General features: G+C 48.8%; 1 protein-coding gene across 1 annotated transcript; it reads left to right on the forward strand.

Annotated features, from left to right (window-relative positions):
• The first annotated feature begins 10,183 nt into the window (after positions 1-10,183).
• B3GALNT2 (beta-1,3-N-acetylgalactosaminyltransferase 2) lies at positions 10,184-12,127 on the forward strand. The gene has a single exon (XM_073556716.1). The coding sequence runs from the start codon at positions 10,334-10,336 to the stop codon at positions 11,723-11,725; it is 1,392 nt and encodes a 463-aa protein (XP_073412817.1). The 5' UTR covers positions 10,184-10,333; the 3' UTR covers positions 11,726-12,127.
• The last annotated feature ends 6,427 nt before the right edge of the window (positions 12,128-18,554 follow it).

An 18,554-nucleotide genomic window follows, 5' to 3' on the forward strand; every position in this document is an offset into this window, starting at 1 on the left:
CCTGTGTGATACTGACTGCTGAGCCATGTATCTAATCCTCTCCTGTGTGATACTGACTGCTGAGCCGTGTATCTAATCCTCTCCTGTGTGATACTGACTGCTGAGCCGTGTATCTAATCCTATCCTGTGTGATACTGACTGCTGAGTCGTGTATCTAATCCTCTCGTGTGTTACTGACTGCTGAGCCGTGTATCTAATCCTCTCCTGTGTGATACTGACTGCTGAGCCATGTATCTAATCCTATCCTGTGTGATACTGACTGCTGAGCCGTGTATCTAATCCTATCCTGTGTGATACTGACTGCTGAGCCGTTTATCTAATCCTCTCCTGTGTGATACTGACTGCTGAGTCGTGTATCTAATCCTCTCGTGTGTTACTGACTGCTGAGCCGTTTATCTAATCCTCTCCTGTGTGATACTGACTGCTGAGCCGTGTATCTAATCCTATCCTGTGTGATAGTCTGCTGAGCCGTGTATCTAATCCTATCCTGTGTGATACTGTCTGCTGAGCCGTGTATCTAATCCTATCCTGTGTGATACTGACTGCTGAGCCGTGTATCTAATCCTATCCTGTGTGATACTGACTGCTGAGCTCTGTATCTAATCCTCTCCTGTGTGATACTGTCCTCTGAGCCGTGTATCTAATCCTCTCCTGTGATACTGACTGCTGAGCCGTGTATCTAATCCTCTCCTGTGGGATACTGACTGCTGAGCCGTGTATCTAATCCTATCCTGTGATACTGTCTCCTGAGCTCTGTATCTAATCCTATCCTTTGTGATATTGTCTAATGAGCCGCGTATCTAATCCTCTCCTGTGGGATACTGACTGCTGAGCCGTGTATCTAATCCTGTCCTGTGATACTGTCTCCTGAGCTCTGTATCTAATCCTATCCTGTGTGATACTGTCTGCTGAGCCGTGTATCTAATCCTATCCTGTGTGATACTGTCTGTTGAGCCGTGTATCTAATCCTATCCTGTGTGATACTGTCTGTTGAGCCGTATATCTAATCCTATCCTGTGTGATACTGTCTGCTGAGCCGTGTATCTAATCCTATCCTGTGTGATACTGTCTGCTGAGCTCTGTATCTAATCCTATCCTGTGTGATACTGTCTGCTGAGCCGTGTATCTAATCCTATCCTGTGTGATACTGTCTGCTGAGCTGTGTATCTAATCCTATCCTGTGTGATACTGTCTGCTGAGCTGTGTATCTAATCCTATCCTGTGTGATACTGTCTGCTGAGCTGTGTATCTAATCCTATCCTGTGGGATACTGTCTGCTGAGCCGTGTATCTAATCCTCTCCTGTGGGATACTGACTGCTGAGCCGTGTATCTAATCCTCTCCTGTGGGATACTGACTGCTGAGCCGTGTATCTAATCCTCTCCTGTGGGATACTGACTGCTGAGCCGTGTATCTAATCCTATCCTGTGTGATACTGACTGTTGAGCCGTGTATCTAATCCTCTCCTGTGGGATACTGACTGCTGAGCCGTGTATCTAATCCTCTCCTGTGGGATACTGACTGCTGAGCCGTGTATCTAATCCTCTCCTGTGTGATACTGACTGTTGAGCCGTGTATCGAATCCTATCCTGTGTGATACTGACTGCTGAGCCGTGTATCGAATCCTATCCTGTGTGATACTGACTGCTGAGCCGTGTATCGAATCCTCTCCTGTGTGATACTGACTGCTGAGCCGTGTATCGAATCCTCTCCTGTGTGATACTGACTGCTGAGCCGTGTATCGAATCCTCTCCTGTGTGATACTGACTGCTGAGCCGTGTATCGAATCCTCTCCTGTGTGATACTGACTGCTGAGCCGTGTATCGAATCCTCTCCTGTGTGATACTGACTGCTGAGCCGTGTATCGAATCCTCTCCTGTGTGATACTGACTGCTGAGCCGTGTATCGAATCCTCTCCTGTGTGATACTGACTGCTGAGCCGTGTATCGAATCCTCTCCTGTGTGATACTGACTGCTGAGCCGTGTATCGAATCCTCTCCTGTGTGATACTGACTGCTGAGCCGTGTATCGAATCCTCTCCTGTGTGATACTGACTGCTGAGCCGTGTATCGAATCCTCTCCTGTGTGATACTGACTGCTGAGCCGTGTATCGAATCCTCTCCTGTGTGATACTGACTGCTGAGCCGTGTATCGAATCCTCTGCTGTGTGATACTGAATGCTGAGCCGTGTATCGAATCCTCTCCTGTGTGATACTGACTGCTGAGCCGTGTATCGAATCCTATCCTGTGTGATACTGACTGCTGAGCCCTGTATCGAATCCTATCCTGTGTGATACTGACTGCTGAGCTCTGTATCTAATCCTCTCCTGTGTGATACTGTCTGCTGAGCCGTGTATCTAATCCTCTCCTGTGGGATACTGACTGCTGAGCCGTGTATCTAATCCTATCCTGTGATACTGTCTCCTGAGCTCTGTATCTAATCCTATCCTTTGTGATATTGTCTGCTGAGCCGCGTATCTAATCCTCTCCTGTGGGATACTGACTGCTGAGCCGTGTATCTAATCCTGTCCTGTGATACTGTCTCCTGAGCTCTGTATCTTATCCTATCCTGTGTGATACTGTCTGCTGAGCCGTGTATCTAATCCTATCCTGTGTGATACTGTCTGTTGAGCCGTGTATCTAATCCTATCCTGTGTGATACTGTCTGTTGAGCCGTGTATCTAATCCTATCCTGTGTGATACTGTCTGTTGAGCTCTGTATGTAATCCTATCCTGTGTGATACTGTCTGCTGAGCCGTGTATCTAATCCTCCTGTGTGATACTGTCTGCTGAGCCGTGTATCTAATCCTCTCCTGTGGGATACTGACTGCTGAGCCGTGTATCTAATCCTCTCCTGTGGGATACTGACTGCTGAGCCGTGTATCTAATCCTCTCCTGTGGGATACTGACTGCTGAGCCGTGTATCGAATCCTATCCTGTGTGATACTGACTGCTGAGCCGTGTATCGAATCCTATCCTGTGTGATACTGACTGCTGAGCCGTGTATCGAATCCTCTCCTGTGTGATACTGACTGCTGAGCCGTGTATCTAATCCTCTCCTGTGTGATGCTGACTGCTGAGCCGTGTATCGAATCCTCTCCTGTGTGATGCTGACTGCTGAGCCGTGTATCGAATCCTCTCCTGTGTGATGCTGACTGCTGAGCCGTGTATCGAATCCTCTCCTGTGTGATGCTGACTGCTGAGCCGTGTATCGAATCCTCTCCTGTGTGATACTGACTGCTGAGCCGTGTATCGAATCCTATCCTGTGTGATACTGACTGCTGAGCCGTGTATCTAATCCTATCCTGTGTGATACTGACTGCTGAGCTCTGTATCTAATCCTCTCCTGTGTGATACTGTCTGCTGAGCCGTGTATCTAATCCTATCCTGTGTGATACTGTCTGCTGAGCCGTGTATCTAATCCTATCCTGTGTGATACTGTCTGAGCCGTGTATCTAATCCTATCCTGTGTGATACTGTCTGCTGAGCTCTGTATCTAATCCTATCCTGTGTGATACTGTCTGCTGAGCTTTGTATCTAATCCTCTCCTGTTTGATACTGTCTGCTGAGCCGTGTATCTAATCCTCTCCTGTGGGATACTGACTGCTGAGCCGTGTATCTAATCCTCTCCTGTGGGATACTGACTGCTGAGCCGTGTATCTAATCCTCCTGTGTGATACTGACTGCTGAGCCGTGTATCTAATCCTATCCTGTGTGATACTGACTGTTGAGCCGTGTATCGAATCCTATCCTGTGTGATACTGACTGCTGAGCCGTGTATCTAATCCTCTTTTGTGGGATACTGACTGCTGAGCCGTGTATCTAATCCTCTCCTGTGTGATACTGACTGCTGAGCCGTGTATCTAATCCTCTCCTGTGTGATACTGACTGTTGAGCCGTGTAAAATAAAAAAAAAATATATATATATTCTCTATTTTTTTCGCATCAAACTTGGAGTGCTAAATTAATTCTAAGAGTATTTGGAGTGGTATCCTATTCGTGTGCTGCGCAGGACAGGAATCAGTCACTTCGTAGTCGGGCTGAGCTGTGAATCTCCAGGAGCGCAACACTGTAAACCAGGAGGACGCGGAGCAGCTGCTCATGAAGAACAGACGACGGCTCCTGTAGACATTTCAGTATTGTAATTGTTGTTTAGTTTTGGGTAGATTAGTATCTGCCTTATTTTCCCTGTAGAATACAGGGACATTGAGATGCACAGGTGTGTAGAGATCTATCTCCATGTGCCTGTACCATGTGCCTGTAATGAAGACCAGTCACATTCCTGTAGAGAAATCCTCCTGTACTGATCAGTGCAGCCTGTGTTCACAGCTATTGATGCTGCATGGGACCCGCTGGATCTGGGGCTGATGGGAGCTATGTCGTGGGACTACTGGATCCAGCAATCTTGGCCGGCTTCAGAGCAGTAATGACAAGCACCAGGCCTTTCCCTAGTAGACCTTCTACTGCTAATAGACTTCAACACTGGGCGTTGCCGCCCTCTGGTGGTGACTCAGCATTTATCACACACTTGTTACTTTTGCACATTCAGGGTCAATTTGTTTCTGCTTTTGTGTCTTTCTCTTCTAGTTTATATAAATGTCACCCTCATGTGGGCGGGGCTTGAGTTTTCCAAAAGTTTGCATCCAATTTATTAATTACGACTTACTTTTTTTAAAAAAAATAAAGCGTCAAATATTCTGTGCGAATGGTCTTCCCTCCGGAGTGATTTTATACACACCTGAAAATCTTGCAATATTCTGTTTTAAATAGGTGCAAAAAGGATGAGTTCAAATGAAGCACAAATGATTTTTGAACTTACAAAAAGTCTCCTGCTCTGGTAATGTGGACCTAAATTTGTGTAGCTGTGACTGCACAATCTACAAACCCGAGAACGCGGCCGCCGTATGTATGAAACACTGAAGAGCTGGCATATGAACGTCATTACTGCTCGATAGAAAACGAAGGCACGTTGCACAGAAACAGGCCCAATCACGAGAGCCCATCAGCCACGACAAGGCGACCGCTCTGGTGGGACCCGGCCCTTTATGTTTGTAGTTTAGCCTGAGAGAAAGGAGTCTGATAAATGCAAGGTTTAGAGTCCCATCAGAGAGCGGTCGCCTTGTGGCTGATGGGCGGACATGGATTGGTCAGTTTCTGCACTCTGTCCCTTCTTTTCTACATAGATTTTACAGTGACATGTAAAAGTTTGTGCACCCCTGGTCAGAATTACTGTTATAGTGAAAGTTGAAGATGAAATGATCTAAAAGGCCTAAAGTTACACATGACACATTTTATTTGTAATTTAGACAAAAAACAACATTTTCATCTTTTACGTTTTAAAAACTATGAAAACAAAAATAGTTTGTGCACCCTGCATGGTCAGTACCTAGTATCACCCCCTTTTACAAGTATCACAGCCTGTAAACACTTTTTGTAGCCAGACGAGAGTCTCAATTCTTGTGTTGAGGGATTTTCCTCCATTCTTCCTTGGAGAATTCCTCCCGTTCTGTGAGATTCCTGGGGCGTCTTCCATCCTCTGCTATACTGAGATCTCTCCACAGATTTTCGATGATGTTCAGATCAGGGACTGTGAGGGCCATTGTAAAACCTTCAGCTTGCACCTCTTGAGGTCGTCTATTGTGGATTGTGACGTGTGTTTAGGACCATCATCCATTTGTAGAAGCCATCCCCTTCCTCCCTTCAGCTTTTTTACAGATGGTGTTATGTTTGCATCAAGAATTTGTTGAAATTTTATTGAGTCCTTCCCTCTACCTGTGAAATGTTCCCCGTATCATTGGCTGAAGCACATTCCCAAAGCATGATGATCCACCCCCATGCTTCATGGTAGGTGAGATGTTCTTTTCCTGGAATTCTGTGCCTTTTTTCTCCACACATACCTTTGATCATTGTGGCCACAGAGTTCTATTTTATCCTCATCAGTCCTCAGGACTTGTTTCCAAAATGTATCAGTGTTTGGTTAGATGTTCTTTTTCATACTTCTGATGTAAGCAGTTGGGAGATGCAGTGATGAACAAGAGGCAGACCAAGGGTTAACAAGGGGTTTAATTGTTACTCCTCGCAGGGAGATATTTAAATGGGGAAAGAGTTCTTCCCTAATTCAAAGAATACTTCTAAGGGGGTTAACTAATAAGGGAAAATAATATAAACACCCCTTTGGGCACCAGTCACAGATGGGCCCCTCTCTTTAACTGGGGCCGCAACAGGTATCGGTCACAGTCCTGTGGAAAATGTGGGAAGCTTTTCTGGCGTTGCAAATGTCCTCTTGTGGTCCTGACGACGTCAGTGTCCTATGGTCCTGGCGATGACGGTGTCGTCTTTTGTTCCTGATTGTCCAAGGTTCTAGCACGGGCACTGGCCCCAACGGATGTAGGGAGGAAGGGGGAATAGACACTTCCCTCAGTCCTTGCACTATAGGGGCCGGTCACCCAGGCCCAACACAGTTCACACTGGCCTGCTCGGTCGGCTGTGCTGTACCGATGAGCATCTGTATCCCTTACATAGACCTTGCCACCCCCCGGTCAGTACCGTCGGCCAAGTTCGCAGTCTTGTCAAGGTCCTCGATGTAGGCAGAGACAGCGGTACATGCGGCCTGTCAACAGGACCCCCTCGGTTGGCTCCTGTCACCGTGTCCTCGTCCCCGGCTCTCCTTAGCTCCGCCCCCACGCCTCACGGCTGAAATTACCTCACAGGACCCAAGGGTGCTCAGCATTCCCGCGCAGTTTGAAATTCTGCGCGTGCATTCTCTGCCAGCTTAGCCACGCCCCCCTTTTCGCGAGCGCAGGGAACATCCGGTTACTCTAAGCCAGGGGTGGGGAATCTTTTTTTTCTGCCAATGGCCATTTGGATAGTTATACCATCCTTCAGGGGCCGTACAAACTCCGTCCACAAAGTGCATCCTGACTCTTGCACTGGTGTCAGGACGTGATCTTTCATTGCATGCCCTTCAGTGTTCAGTAGAGAATACTGCGCATGCGCTCACCGAGCGAGAAAAAATTAATGAGCTGATGGCAATCAAAATACAACTCCCTGCCAAAGCACTGCAGTTCCTGAGAATCTGCCTGGGGGCTGGATAAAAGGTCATTGAGGGCTGTAAATGGCCCGGGGGCCTGAGGTTCCCCACCCCTGCTCTGAGCGCTCCCCCCTGTAACTTAGGTGACAGACCCGATGGTTCCGGACCCGTTACGGATGAGGCCTGGCTAGCTTCTCCTTACACTGACACTGAATTTTATGGTGAGGTCGCAGGGGAGGTTTTCTTCTGATGACTCTTCCATGAAGGCCATATTTGTGCATGTGCCTCTGAACAGTAGAATAATGTACCACAACTCCAGAGCCTGATAAATCTTTCTGAAGGTCTTTTGCAAGCAAATGGGGGTTCTGGTTTTCCTCTCTAGCGATCCTATGAGCAGCTCTCACTGAAACTTTGCTTGGTCCTCCAGACCTTAACTTGACCTCCACTGTTCCTGGTAACTGCCATTTATTAATTACATTTCTAACTGAGGTAAGAGCAACTTGAAAACGCTTTGCTCTCTTCTTATAGCCTTCTCCTGCTTTATGGGCCTCCACCATTTTAATGTTCAGAGTGCTAGGCGGGTGCTTAGAAGAACCCATGGCTGCTGTTTTTTGGCACAAGGTTAGAGGAGGCTGGGTTAATACAAAGCTGGGAAATCAGCATCACCTGGCATTTCCTAACGATGATAGTGAACAAGCCATAACCCTAACAGGATCAATAAGGTCTGACACCTTGGTCAAAGTTATCTAAGCACACAAATCTCCATGGGTGCACAAACTTTTGCATCGGCCCATTTTACCTTTTGTAATTTTTAAAATATAAAAGATGAAGATATAATTTTTTTTCCCCCCTAAAATACGAAGGAAACGTGTCATCTGTAACTTTAGGGCTTTTAGATCATTTGATCTAAAACTTACCTGTTCACAATAACAGTACTTTTTCACCAGGGGTGCCCACACTTTTACATGCCACTGTATAACCCCGGTTTATATCTCGTATCTTCAATGTTTGCAGACAGCTCTGAACTCGCAGAGGCGGCCGTGTTGTTTCTTAGATTAATAATGGGGCAAATTAAACTCTTAGTGACCGCCGATATGCTTTTTAACAGTGCTGAGAAATAAGGTTACAGCGCCCCCCAGCATCGGAAAATCTCTAGGGTCTCGGGGGGGTAGCCGAGACCCCAGAGAACATGAATCAGGTTGGTTTTCAATTTCCCCAGTGTTGTGATTGCCGATATTCACCAAATAACTGCAAAAAGAAAAAGCCGATTTCCCATATATTGCTCTTCTGATAGGGTCTAGCATGTCAGAGAGAGAAATGGGGTCCCCCGCGGCCTCCCTCCTTCCCGGTACCTAAGGCACCTCCTGTATCCCCCAGTTCCAGCCCCCCGGCGTCATCCGGGAAGAAAATGGCGGGCGCATGCGGTGTGCTCGCCGAGATCTGTCGGCTGGCACCCAGCAATAGATTTTTCCTATTGGTTCATTTTGATCATTGTGATAGGGTCAATCACAGGGATCAAAATAAACAAAATAGTAAATCAAACCCCCCTTTATCACCCCCTTAGGGGAGTATAATAAAATAAATACATTTTTTATATTTCCATTTTTCCGCTAGGGTTGGGGCAGGGTTAGGTTTGTGTTGGTGTTAGGGCTATGGATGTGTTGGGGGGTTGGGTTAGGATTGTGGTTAGGTTTGTGTTGGGGTTAGGGTTGGGATAAGGGTCAGGGGTAGGGCTGTGTAAGGCTGGTTTCAGACTAGCGCATTTTACAGGCAGCGCACGGTGCTGCTAAGCCCCGCCCCCTGCCCACCCCATCCGGTCATCTCCTACTATCGCACACGGCTGCATGCAATCTGCGCACTCTATCCCTAGCATAGGGTGTGCAGACTGTGCGCTAGTAGGATTTTTGCGTGCGCTGCGCACTTTTGAAGGTGCGCCGGGCGCACCAAAATACAACATGGAGTGTTCGGCACACACCAGCGCACCTTCAAAAGAGCGCAGCGCACGCAAAAATCCTACTAGCAGTCGTGTGCGATAGGAGGAGATGATCGGATGGGGCAGGGGGCGGGGCTTAGCGGCGCCGTGCACTGCCTGTAAAATGCGCTAGTCCAAAACCAGCCCTAGGGTTGGAGTTAGAATTGGAGGGTTTCCACTATTTAGGTACATCAATGGGTCTCCAAACGTGACATGGTGCCCGCCATCGATTCCAGACAACTGTGGGTTCAAAAAGTCAAACGGCGCTCCTTCCCTTCTGAGCTCTGCCATGCGCCCAAATAGTGGTTTACCCCCACATATCAGGTATCAGCCTACTCAGGACCAATTGCACAACAACTTTTGGGACCCATTTTCTCCTGTTACCCTTAGGAAAAGAAAAGAAATTTGGGCCTAAATTTAACTTTTTTTTTCCCCAAAAATGTAATGTTCAAAAATATTCCTGTGAAGCACCTGAAGGGTTAATAATCTTCTTGAATGTGGTGTTGAGCACCTTGAGGGGTGCAGTTTTTAGAATGGTGTCACTTTTGGGTATTTTCTATCATATAGACCCCTCAAAGTGGCTTTAAATGTGATGTGGTCCCTAAAAAATAAACTGGTGTAAAAATGAGAAATCGCGCTGCTGTAAAGTAAACGTGGGCGATGTCACTTGTTGAGTTTTCTGTGTGCCGTATCTCTGTGCTTTAAGGGCATAAAAACTTGGAAAATTGCAAAATTTTCATAATTTTCGCCAAATTTCCGATTTTTTCACAAATAAACACAAGTTATATGGATGACATTTAACCACTGACATGAAGGACAATATGTCCGCTGACAGGCAGCGCCCAGACCCCCATGTTACACCTGCGCTGCCATAGCAACCGCAGCTCCCCCCAATACTTCCCAGTAATAGACACGGGGGGGGGGGGGGGGCTGACCCACAAGACTTTATGTGCAGCCCCTCACTACTGTCCCTTTAATAGCACCCCACCATGTTGCCTACACTGTGACGCCCTCGTCACGTGACGCCCAACCTGTCCGTTCCATCCAATGACAGCTCTATCTGCAAGCAGCCAATAGCCGGCAACTATAGGAACAGTTTCAGCCATTCAGAGCATGGCACAGACTGCGCATGTGCAGAACAAGTTGCAGCAGCTTATGCCCACAATCCAATCAGATCACAGGACTTCTTACGGAGAGCACGTGACTGGGTCATTCAGCCAATCACGGCTCACAGTTTAGGCCCGTTGCCCCGGCAATGGTAAAGGCCGTGGTGTGATTGGCCGGCGCGGCGCGCTGACTTCCTGTGCCCGAAGCTGCGGTGGTCCAGACCCGATGCGCCGGCAGTCGCTGCTGCTGTTGCTGTGCCCCTGCCTGCTCGGGCTGCTCCTGCAGCTGTGGCTCCGCTCCCCGCACCACCCGCTGGTGATCGGCGTCCTGTCCGCCCGGCAGCACCGCGCCCTCCGGGACACCATCCGCGGCACGTGGCTCCAGGCCCTGCCTCCCTCCCGGCGGCCGCTGCTGCGCTTCATCGTGGGCTCCGAGGCCTGCTCCGTGCCGCCCGAGGACCGGGAGGACCCGTACTCCTGCCGCCTGCTGAACATCACGTCCCCGGTGCTGCAGCGGGAGATCGAGGCCTTCACGGGGCCGGAGCCCGCCCGCTCCCGCCACCCGCAGCTCAGCGTCACCTTCCGGGTGCTGCACCCGATCGTGGTCACCCGGCTGGGGGCGTGGTGTGCCGGCCGGAATGTGAGCGCCCGTCTGTTCCAGGCGGAGCAGGAGGAGCCACTGCTGGTTGCCCGTTTCGCCCCGGGCTCGCCTGTCCCCTCCGCGGGCCTGTGCTACAAGCCGGTGGAGCGCTTTGTCCTCCCGGAGGGCTTCGTGGGCACGCTGCGCTGGGACAGCCACGACGGGGGCGGGCTGCCCATGTGGGGTGTGCATCGGGTCGCCCTGCACGACGGCGGGGGCGTGATGCGGCTGACGGCAGCCCCGGAGGGGCTCCTGCCCTTCGACTTCTCTCAGGGCCCCGAGGGCATCGCCGGCGGCTTCACCTACACCGTCCACGAGGGCGAGCGCCTCCTCCAGCGGCTGAGCTCCCGCCCCCAGCGCCAGGACCGGCACCGCGCCGCCCTGCTGGAGGAGGAGGCGGAGCTGCAGGCGGAGAGCCGCGCACACGGCGACCTGGTCTTTGTAGATGTGGTGGACACTTACCGCAACGTCCCCCGCAAGCTGCTGCTCTTCTACCGCTGGCTGGAGGCCACCGTCACCTTCCACTTCCTGCTGAAGACGGACGACGACTGCTTCATCCTCCTGGACAACGTCCTGCGGGCCCTGGAGGACCGGAGTGTGCAGGGGCCCAACGCCTGGTGGGGGAACTTCCGCCTCAACTGGGCCGTGGACCGGACGGGAAAGTGGCAGGAGCTGGAGTACATGAGCCCCGCGTACCCCGCCTTCGCCTGCGGCTCCGGTTACGTCATCTCCCGCGACATCGTCCAGTGGCTGGCCGCCAATGCTGACCGGCTGAAGACCTACCAGGGCGAGGACGTCAGCATGGGCATCTGGATGGCAGCTATTGGCCCCCGCCGTTACCAGGACGACCGCTGGCTTTGTGATAAGTCCTGTGACCGTGCCATGCTCTCCGCCCCGCAGTTCTCTGAGCAGGAATTGGTCGAGCTTTGGCGGCAGATGCAGCGCTGCGGGGATCCCTGCGGGTGCACCAACGCGTGACTCGGGACCAATGACTGGAGGACCAATGGCTGGAGGTGACCCCAGGTGATAGCAGACGCCTCCTGTGCAGAGTATTCAGCTGCCACACTACCACATGGCGGGTGAGGAGCGGGGTCTGAATATGAGAACTTGCCCCCAAAAGTTATAAAAGATGCAGAACAAGCACCATGGCCGCCACTCCAGCTCCTCCCCGTTAGGCAAGTGGGAGGGTGCATGAGTTGTCACCCGGCTGCCATACGAGCACATCTAACAGAACTAGACGCCATCAGGACTTGCCGCCGTTCCTTGGGAGTTGGATTTTTTTCATTGGAGACGTCTTATTTATTATGTATCTTCCAGGAGACAATGGAATGGGTGGAGTCACTGCAGGCTCCTCCCCCTCAGAATGTTCCAGACTTTTATAACTGGACATATATAATATTACCAATCACGTATAGATTTATTAAAATAATAATTTTTTTTTTTGCACCCAAAAAAATTCTTAGCCCTTGCACTATTTTTTTTTTTGTCATGTCTGTCGACAAAGGGGTGTGGCCTAAATTGCACTGAAATGTTGTGAGGAGAAAAAACAAAATACAAAAAAAGTCAGGATGCACAAAACATTGTATGCTTTATTGAAATAGGAGGTAACAAAAGAGCCAAAGATCTAACATATAGCAGTGCTGGGGGGGGTGTCAGAATCACACGCTGATACAATTCACTGTGTATAAACAGCTGTATAGCGTGAAGGCCGATGACTGCACTGGTCTGTATGCAAAGAGAGTGAAGTCACATAATGTAAGCTGTACTTACTGCAAGGAAAGCTATAGAGACCCCCGACGCGCGTTTTGGTGTTGCCTTTCGTCGGGGTGGCATCCTCAAGAGAGGAGTTTAAAACGTGGCATAGGCCAATCAAAAGTTAAGGTGTGTGAAAGAACCCCCAATGCCTAAAGGTAGGCGTAGTATAGAATAGAATACGTCACAGAGCCCAGTCGGAGGGGATTAGGAATCGGCCAATGTAGTTGAAGGGGAAGTGGTATGATGCAGCCAGGAAGATCCATGACAGCAGCATCATGTGACCCGAGGATACGTAGAGATGCAGCCAGCAGGAAATGGTGGTGGTGGTGGGGAAATAATGTCAGTATCTCTGCGCCCTCTGGTCACGTGTCCCTTACCTGATTCTGGCGTTGCAGGTCACATGACGCAGCTGCCGTGGAGCTTCCCGTCCCCATCATGCTTTGTATCATGCCCCCTTCAACTACATTGTTGGATTCCTGACCCCCTCGAGCTGGGTTCTGTGACGTATTATATGCTTTACCTTGCTCCTCTTATACCAGTCACTGAATTGTTTTGTTCAAGAAAATTGTACTTGTTTTTTTAATATGTACACCCCTTTCCACCTGTTACACTATAATAATACCATGTCTACCTTCAGGCACTGGTGTTTTTTTTTCACACACCTTAACGTTTCATTGGCTGACAACTTTTTAAACTCATGCCTCTTTTGATGACACCACCTCCTGTTGAAGGTCAACACTGAAACGCGCGTCGGGGTGAGAGCCATGCAGCTGCGGGTCTCTAGCTTTCCTTGCAGTTAGCTTCCATTACCTGACTTCACTCTAATCGCATATAGACTGAGTGCAGTCACATACAGCTGTTTATACACAGTGAATTGTATCATGTTTTATTCTAACTCCCCCCACATCACTGCTATATATGTGTATGTACTGAGCTTTGTATTTATTCATTTTTACTTTAACCACTGGGGGCTGCCATTTTCTTTTGGGTATGTGTTAGTGTCAGAACAGGACACTTACACACCTCACGGCAGCCCCTGGGCATAAGAGACTGCGGTCAGATGGTGACCACATCTCTTGTGTTGAGGCCGCTCCTCCTGCCTCTAGCTGTGACCTGGGCATGCCCCCCTCGGCTGTCCAGGCCATAGCTGTGGGAGGAGATCGGCCATCTTTATGCTGCCCGCAGTGCTCCCCGTCGTCAGACACACTGTTCAGTAAGTGCGTGCGATGACAGGAACCTGCAGGGGAAGGGAGGAGGTGGGGAGCAGTGATCGCAGCCTCTCAGTATTACCGTACAAGCTGTGGTCACCGCTCATCGTCGACTTGATCAGAGCACACAGAAGACACAACGCTGCATGAGAACGCCAGGAACGTAAGTAGAATAGCATTGAATATATGGGAGACATGTACCAGGATGGGATATATATATTATATATACAGTGGGTACGGAATTTAATCAGACCCCTTTAAATTTTTGACTATTTCATTGCAGCCATTTGGTAAATTCAAAAAAGTTCATTTTTTCTCAGTAATGTGCACTCTGCACCCCATCTTGACAGAAAAAAAACAAATGTAGAAATGTTTGCAAATTTATTAAAAAAAAACAAAACCCTGAAATCTCACATGGCCATAAGTATTCAGCCCCTTTGCTCAGTAGTGAGTAGAAGCACCTTTTGAGCTAGTACAGCCATGAGTATTCTTGGGAATGATGCCACAAGTTTTTCACCCCTGGATTTGGGGATCCTCGGCCATTCTTCCTTGCAGATCCTCCCCGGTTCTGTCAGGTTGGATGGTGAACGTTGGTGGACAGCCATTTTCAGGTCTCCAGAGATGCTCAGTTGGGTTTAGGTCAGGGCTCTGGCTGGGGCCATCAGGAATGGTCACAGAGTTGTTCTGAAGCCACTCCTTTGTTATTTTAGCTACAGTGCCTACAAGTAGTATTCAACCCCCTGCAGATTTAGCAGGTTTACACATTCGGAATTAACTTGGCATTGTGACATTTGGACTGTAGATCAGCCTGGAAGTGTGAAATGCACTGCAGCAAAAAAGAATGTTATTTCTTTGTTTAATTTTTTTTTTAAATTGTGAAAAGTTTATTCAGAGGGTCATTTATTATTCAACCCCTCAAACCACCAGAATTCTGTTTGGTTCCCCTAAAGTATTAAGAAGTATTTCAGGCACAAAGAACAATGAGCTTCACATGTTTGGATTAATTATCTCTTTATCCAGCCTTTTCTGACTATTTAAGACCCTCCCCAAACTTGTGAACAGCACTCATACATGGTCAACATGGGAAAGACAAAGGAGCATTCCAAGGCCATCAGAGACAAGTTCGTGGAGGGTCACAAGGCTGGCAAGGGGTACAAAACCCTTTCCAAGGAGTTGGGCCTACCTGTCTCCACTGTTGGGAGCATCATCCGGAAGTGGAAGGCTTATGGAACTACTGTTAGCCTTCCACGGCCTGGACAGCCTTTGAAAGTTTCCTCCCGTGCCGAGGCCAGGCTTGTCCGAAGAGTCAAAGCTAACCCAAGGACAACAAGGAAAGAGCTCCGGGAAGATCTCATGGCAGTGGGGACATTGGTTTCAGTCAATACCATAAGTAACGTACTCCACCGCAATGGTCTCCGTTCCAGACGAGCCCGTAAGGTACCTTTACTTTCAAAGCGTCATGTCAAGGCTCGTCTACAGTTTGCTCATGATCACTTGGAGGACTCTGAGACTGACTGGTTCAAGGTTCTCTGGTCTGATGAGACCAAGATCGAGATCTTTGGTGCCAACCACACACGTGACGTTTGGAGACTGGATGGCACTGCATACGACCCCAAGAATACCATCCCTACAGTCAAGCATGGTGGTGGCAGCATCATGCTGTGGGGCTGTTTCTCAGCCAAGGGGCCTGGCCATCTGGTCCGCATCCATGGGAAGATGGATAGCACGGCCTACCTGGAGATTTTGGCCAAGAACCTCCGCTCCTCCATCAAGGATCTTAAGATGGGTCGTCATTTCATCTTCCAACAAGACAGCGACCCAAAGCACACAGCCAAGAAAACCAAGGCCTGGTTCAAGAGGCAAAAAATCAAGGTGTTGGAGTGGCCTAGTCAGTCTCCTGACCTTAACCCAATTGAAAACTTGTGGAAGGAGCTCAAGATTAAAGTCTACATGAGACACCCAAAGAACCTAGATAACTTGGAAAAGATCTGCATGGAGGAGTGGGCCAAGATTACTCCAGAGACCTGTGCCGGCCTGATCAGGTCTTATAAAAGACGATTATTAGCTGTAATTGCAAACAAGGGTTATTCCACAAAATATTAAACCTAGGGGTTGAATAATAATTGACCCACACTTGTATGTTTAAAATTTATTAAAATTTAACTGAGCAGCATAACTTTTTGGTTTGTAAGATTTATGCATCTGTTAATAAATCCTGCTCTTGTGTGAAGTTTGAAGGCTCTAACTTATTTGCATCTTATCAAACCTGCTAAATCTGCAGGGGGTTGAATACTACTTGTAGGCACTGTATGTGCTTAGGGTCATTGTCTTGGAAGGTGAACCTTTGGCCAAGTCTGAGGTCCAGAGCACTCTGGAAGAGGTTTTCATCCAGGATATCTCTGTACTTTGCCGCATTCATGTATCCTACAATTTCAACCAGTCTTCCTATCCCTCCAGCTGAAAAACACCCCCATATCATGATGCTGCCACCACCATGTTCCACTGTTGGGATTATATTGGGCAGGTGATGAGCAGTGCCTGGTTTTCTCCACACATACCGCTTAAAATTACCACCAAAAAGTTCTATCTTCATCTCATCAGACCAGGAAATCTTATATCTCATAGTCTGGGAGTCCTTCATGTGCTTTTTAGAAAACTATGCGGGCTTTCATATGTCTGGCACTGAGGAGAGTCTTCCGTCGGGCCACTCTGCCATAAAGGCCCAACTGGTGGAGGGCTGCAGTGATAATTGACTTTGTGGAACTCTCTCCCATCTCCCTACTGCATCTGTGGAGCTCAGCCACAGTGATCTTGGGGTTCTTCTTTACCTCTCTCACCAAGGCTCTTCTCCCACGATTGCTCAGTTTGGCTGGATGTCTAGGAAGACTTCTGGTGGTCCCAAACTTCTTCCATTTAAGGATTATGGAGGCCACTGTGCTCTTAAGAACCTTGATTACTGCAGAAATTCTTTTGTAACCTTGGCCAGATCTGTGCCTTGCCACAATTCTGTCTCTGAGCTCCTTGGCCAGTTCCTTTGACCTCATGATTCTCATTTGGTCTGACATGCGCTGTGAGGTCTTATATAGACAGGTGTGCACCTTTACTAATCAAGTCCTATCAGTTTAATTACACACAGCTGGACTCCAATGAAGGCGTAGAACCATCTCATGGAGGATCACAAGGAAATGGACAGCATGTGACTTAAATATGAGTGTCTGTGCAATAGGTCTGAATAATAATGACCATGTGATATTTTGGTTTTTCTTTTAATAAATTTGCAAAAATTTATACATTTGTTTTTCTTCATTGCTGATGGGGTGCAGAGTGTACATTAATGAGAAAAAAATGACCTTTTTTGAATTTACCAAATGGCTGCAATGAAACAGAGTGAAAAATTTAAAGGGGTCTGAATACTTTTTGTACACACTGTATACCTGGGTGGGAACATATATCAGGATGGGGACCATATTCCAGGGTAGAGACCACATTTTAGGATGGGGGACATATAACAGGAAGGAGAAAGATGTACCAGGTGGGGGCCATTGTACCGGGGTCTTCTGTGCTGTAATACCTCTTACATTACCACCCCGTTTCTCAGGAGGTTCACTCTGCTTTTCCTCGCTTCTGAATGAAGGACGCTGGTTCGAAAGGCTTTGTAACATGGGAACATATAAAAGATCACTGCTACTCCATGTATTTTCAGTATGACAACATTTTACTCATCGGTCTCAGACCTACATTACAATAGCAGTGGGATTTACAAAGGTGGGGGGAGGTCAGAAGTGGGATATCTTGTTTACCTCTGCCCAAGGGGTCGCAGCCGGTCGGTTGCTGCATTAAGGGCATCTCCTATTCGGTGTGCTGGGGGGTTCTGCAATACGGCTCCCCCTTTTCAGCGACGCAATCGGCATACACAGTCTGATCCTTAATGGATCGGCTTGGGGATGACCGAAGTTGGGGTTGGTACAAGTTCCGTTTGTTGACTTAGTCCATTGGCGTTACCATTTTGTTTGCCGGGTCTGTAGTGGATGGTGAAGTCTAGAGGTTGTAGAGCTAAACTCCACCGCAGTAATCTGGCGTTGTCTCCAGAGACCCGATTAAGCCACACTAGGGGATTATGGTCCGTTAGGAGGGAAAACTTGTCCATACAAATACGGTTGTAACTTCTTGAGTGCCCATACTACTGCCAGGCACTCCTTCTTGATGGCCGCATAGCTTACTTCGCGGGGCAGTAGTTTACGACTCAGGTAAGCTACCGGGTGGTCTTGACCGTCCGGCCCGACTTGGCTCAGCACTGCCCCCAGTCCAAACAGAAGCGGCGGTGTGAACCTGGAAACGTTTAGTTGGATCAGGTGCGGCCAATACCGGGGTATTTGTGAGGGCGTCCTTTAGCTGGCGGAAGGCTTCCTCACACTCGGGGGTCCAGGTTACCTGGCGGGGGAGGTTCTTACGGGTCAGATCAGTGAGGGGCTTGGCTATGCTGCTGTAATTGGGGACAAATTTCCTATAATACCCGGCTGTCCCTAGAAACGCCATGACCTGTGTTTTAGTGCGTGGGATGGGCCATTTGGCTATGGCCTCAATCTTGGCTGGTTCTGGTCGCTGTTTCCCACTTCCCACCCAATGTCCTAAATCCTGAACCTCTGCTTTGCCCACGTGGCACTTGTTGGGGTTCAAGGTGATTCCGGCCTTTTGGATCTTGTCCAATACTGTGTCTAGGTGATTTAGATGCTCATCCCATGTCGCGCTGTAGATGGCGATGTCATCCAGGTACGCACAAGCATAGTCCTGGAGACCATCCAGAAGCCAGTCAGCCAGCCTCTGGAAGGTCTCGGGGCATTCTG

This window comes from Dendrobates tinctorius, unplaced genomic scaffold (assembly GCF_039654945.1).
Source record: "Dendrobates tinctorius isolate UK_male_01 unplaced genomic scaffold, ASM3965494v1 ptg000237l, whole genome shotgun sequence".
Classification (NCBI taxonomy): Eukaryota; Metazoa; Chordata; class Amphibia; order Anura; family Dendrobatidae; genus Dendrobates; species Dendrobates tinctorius.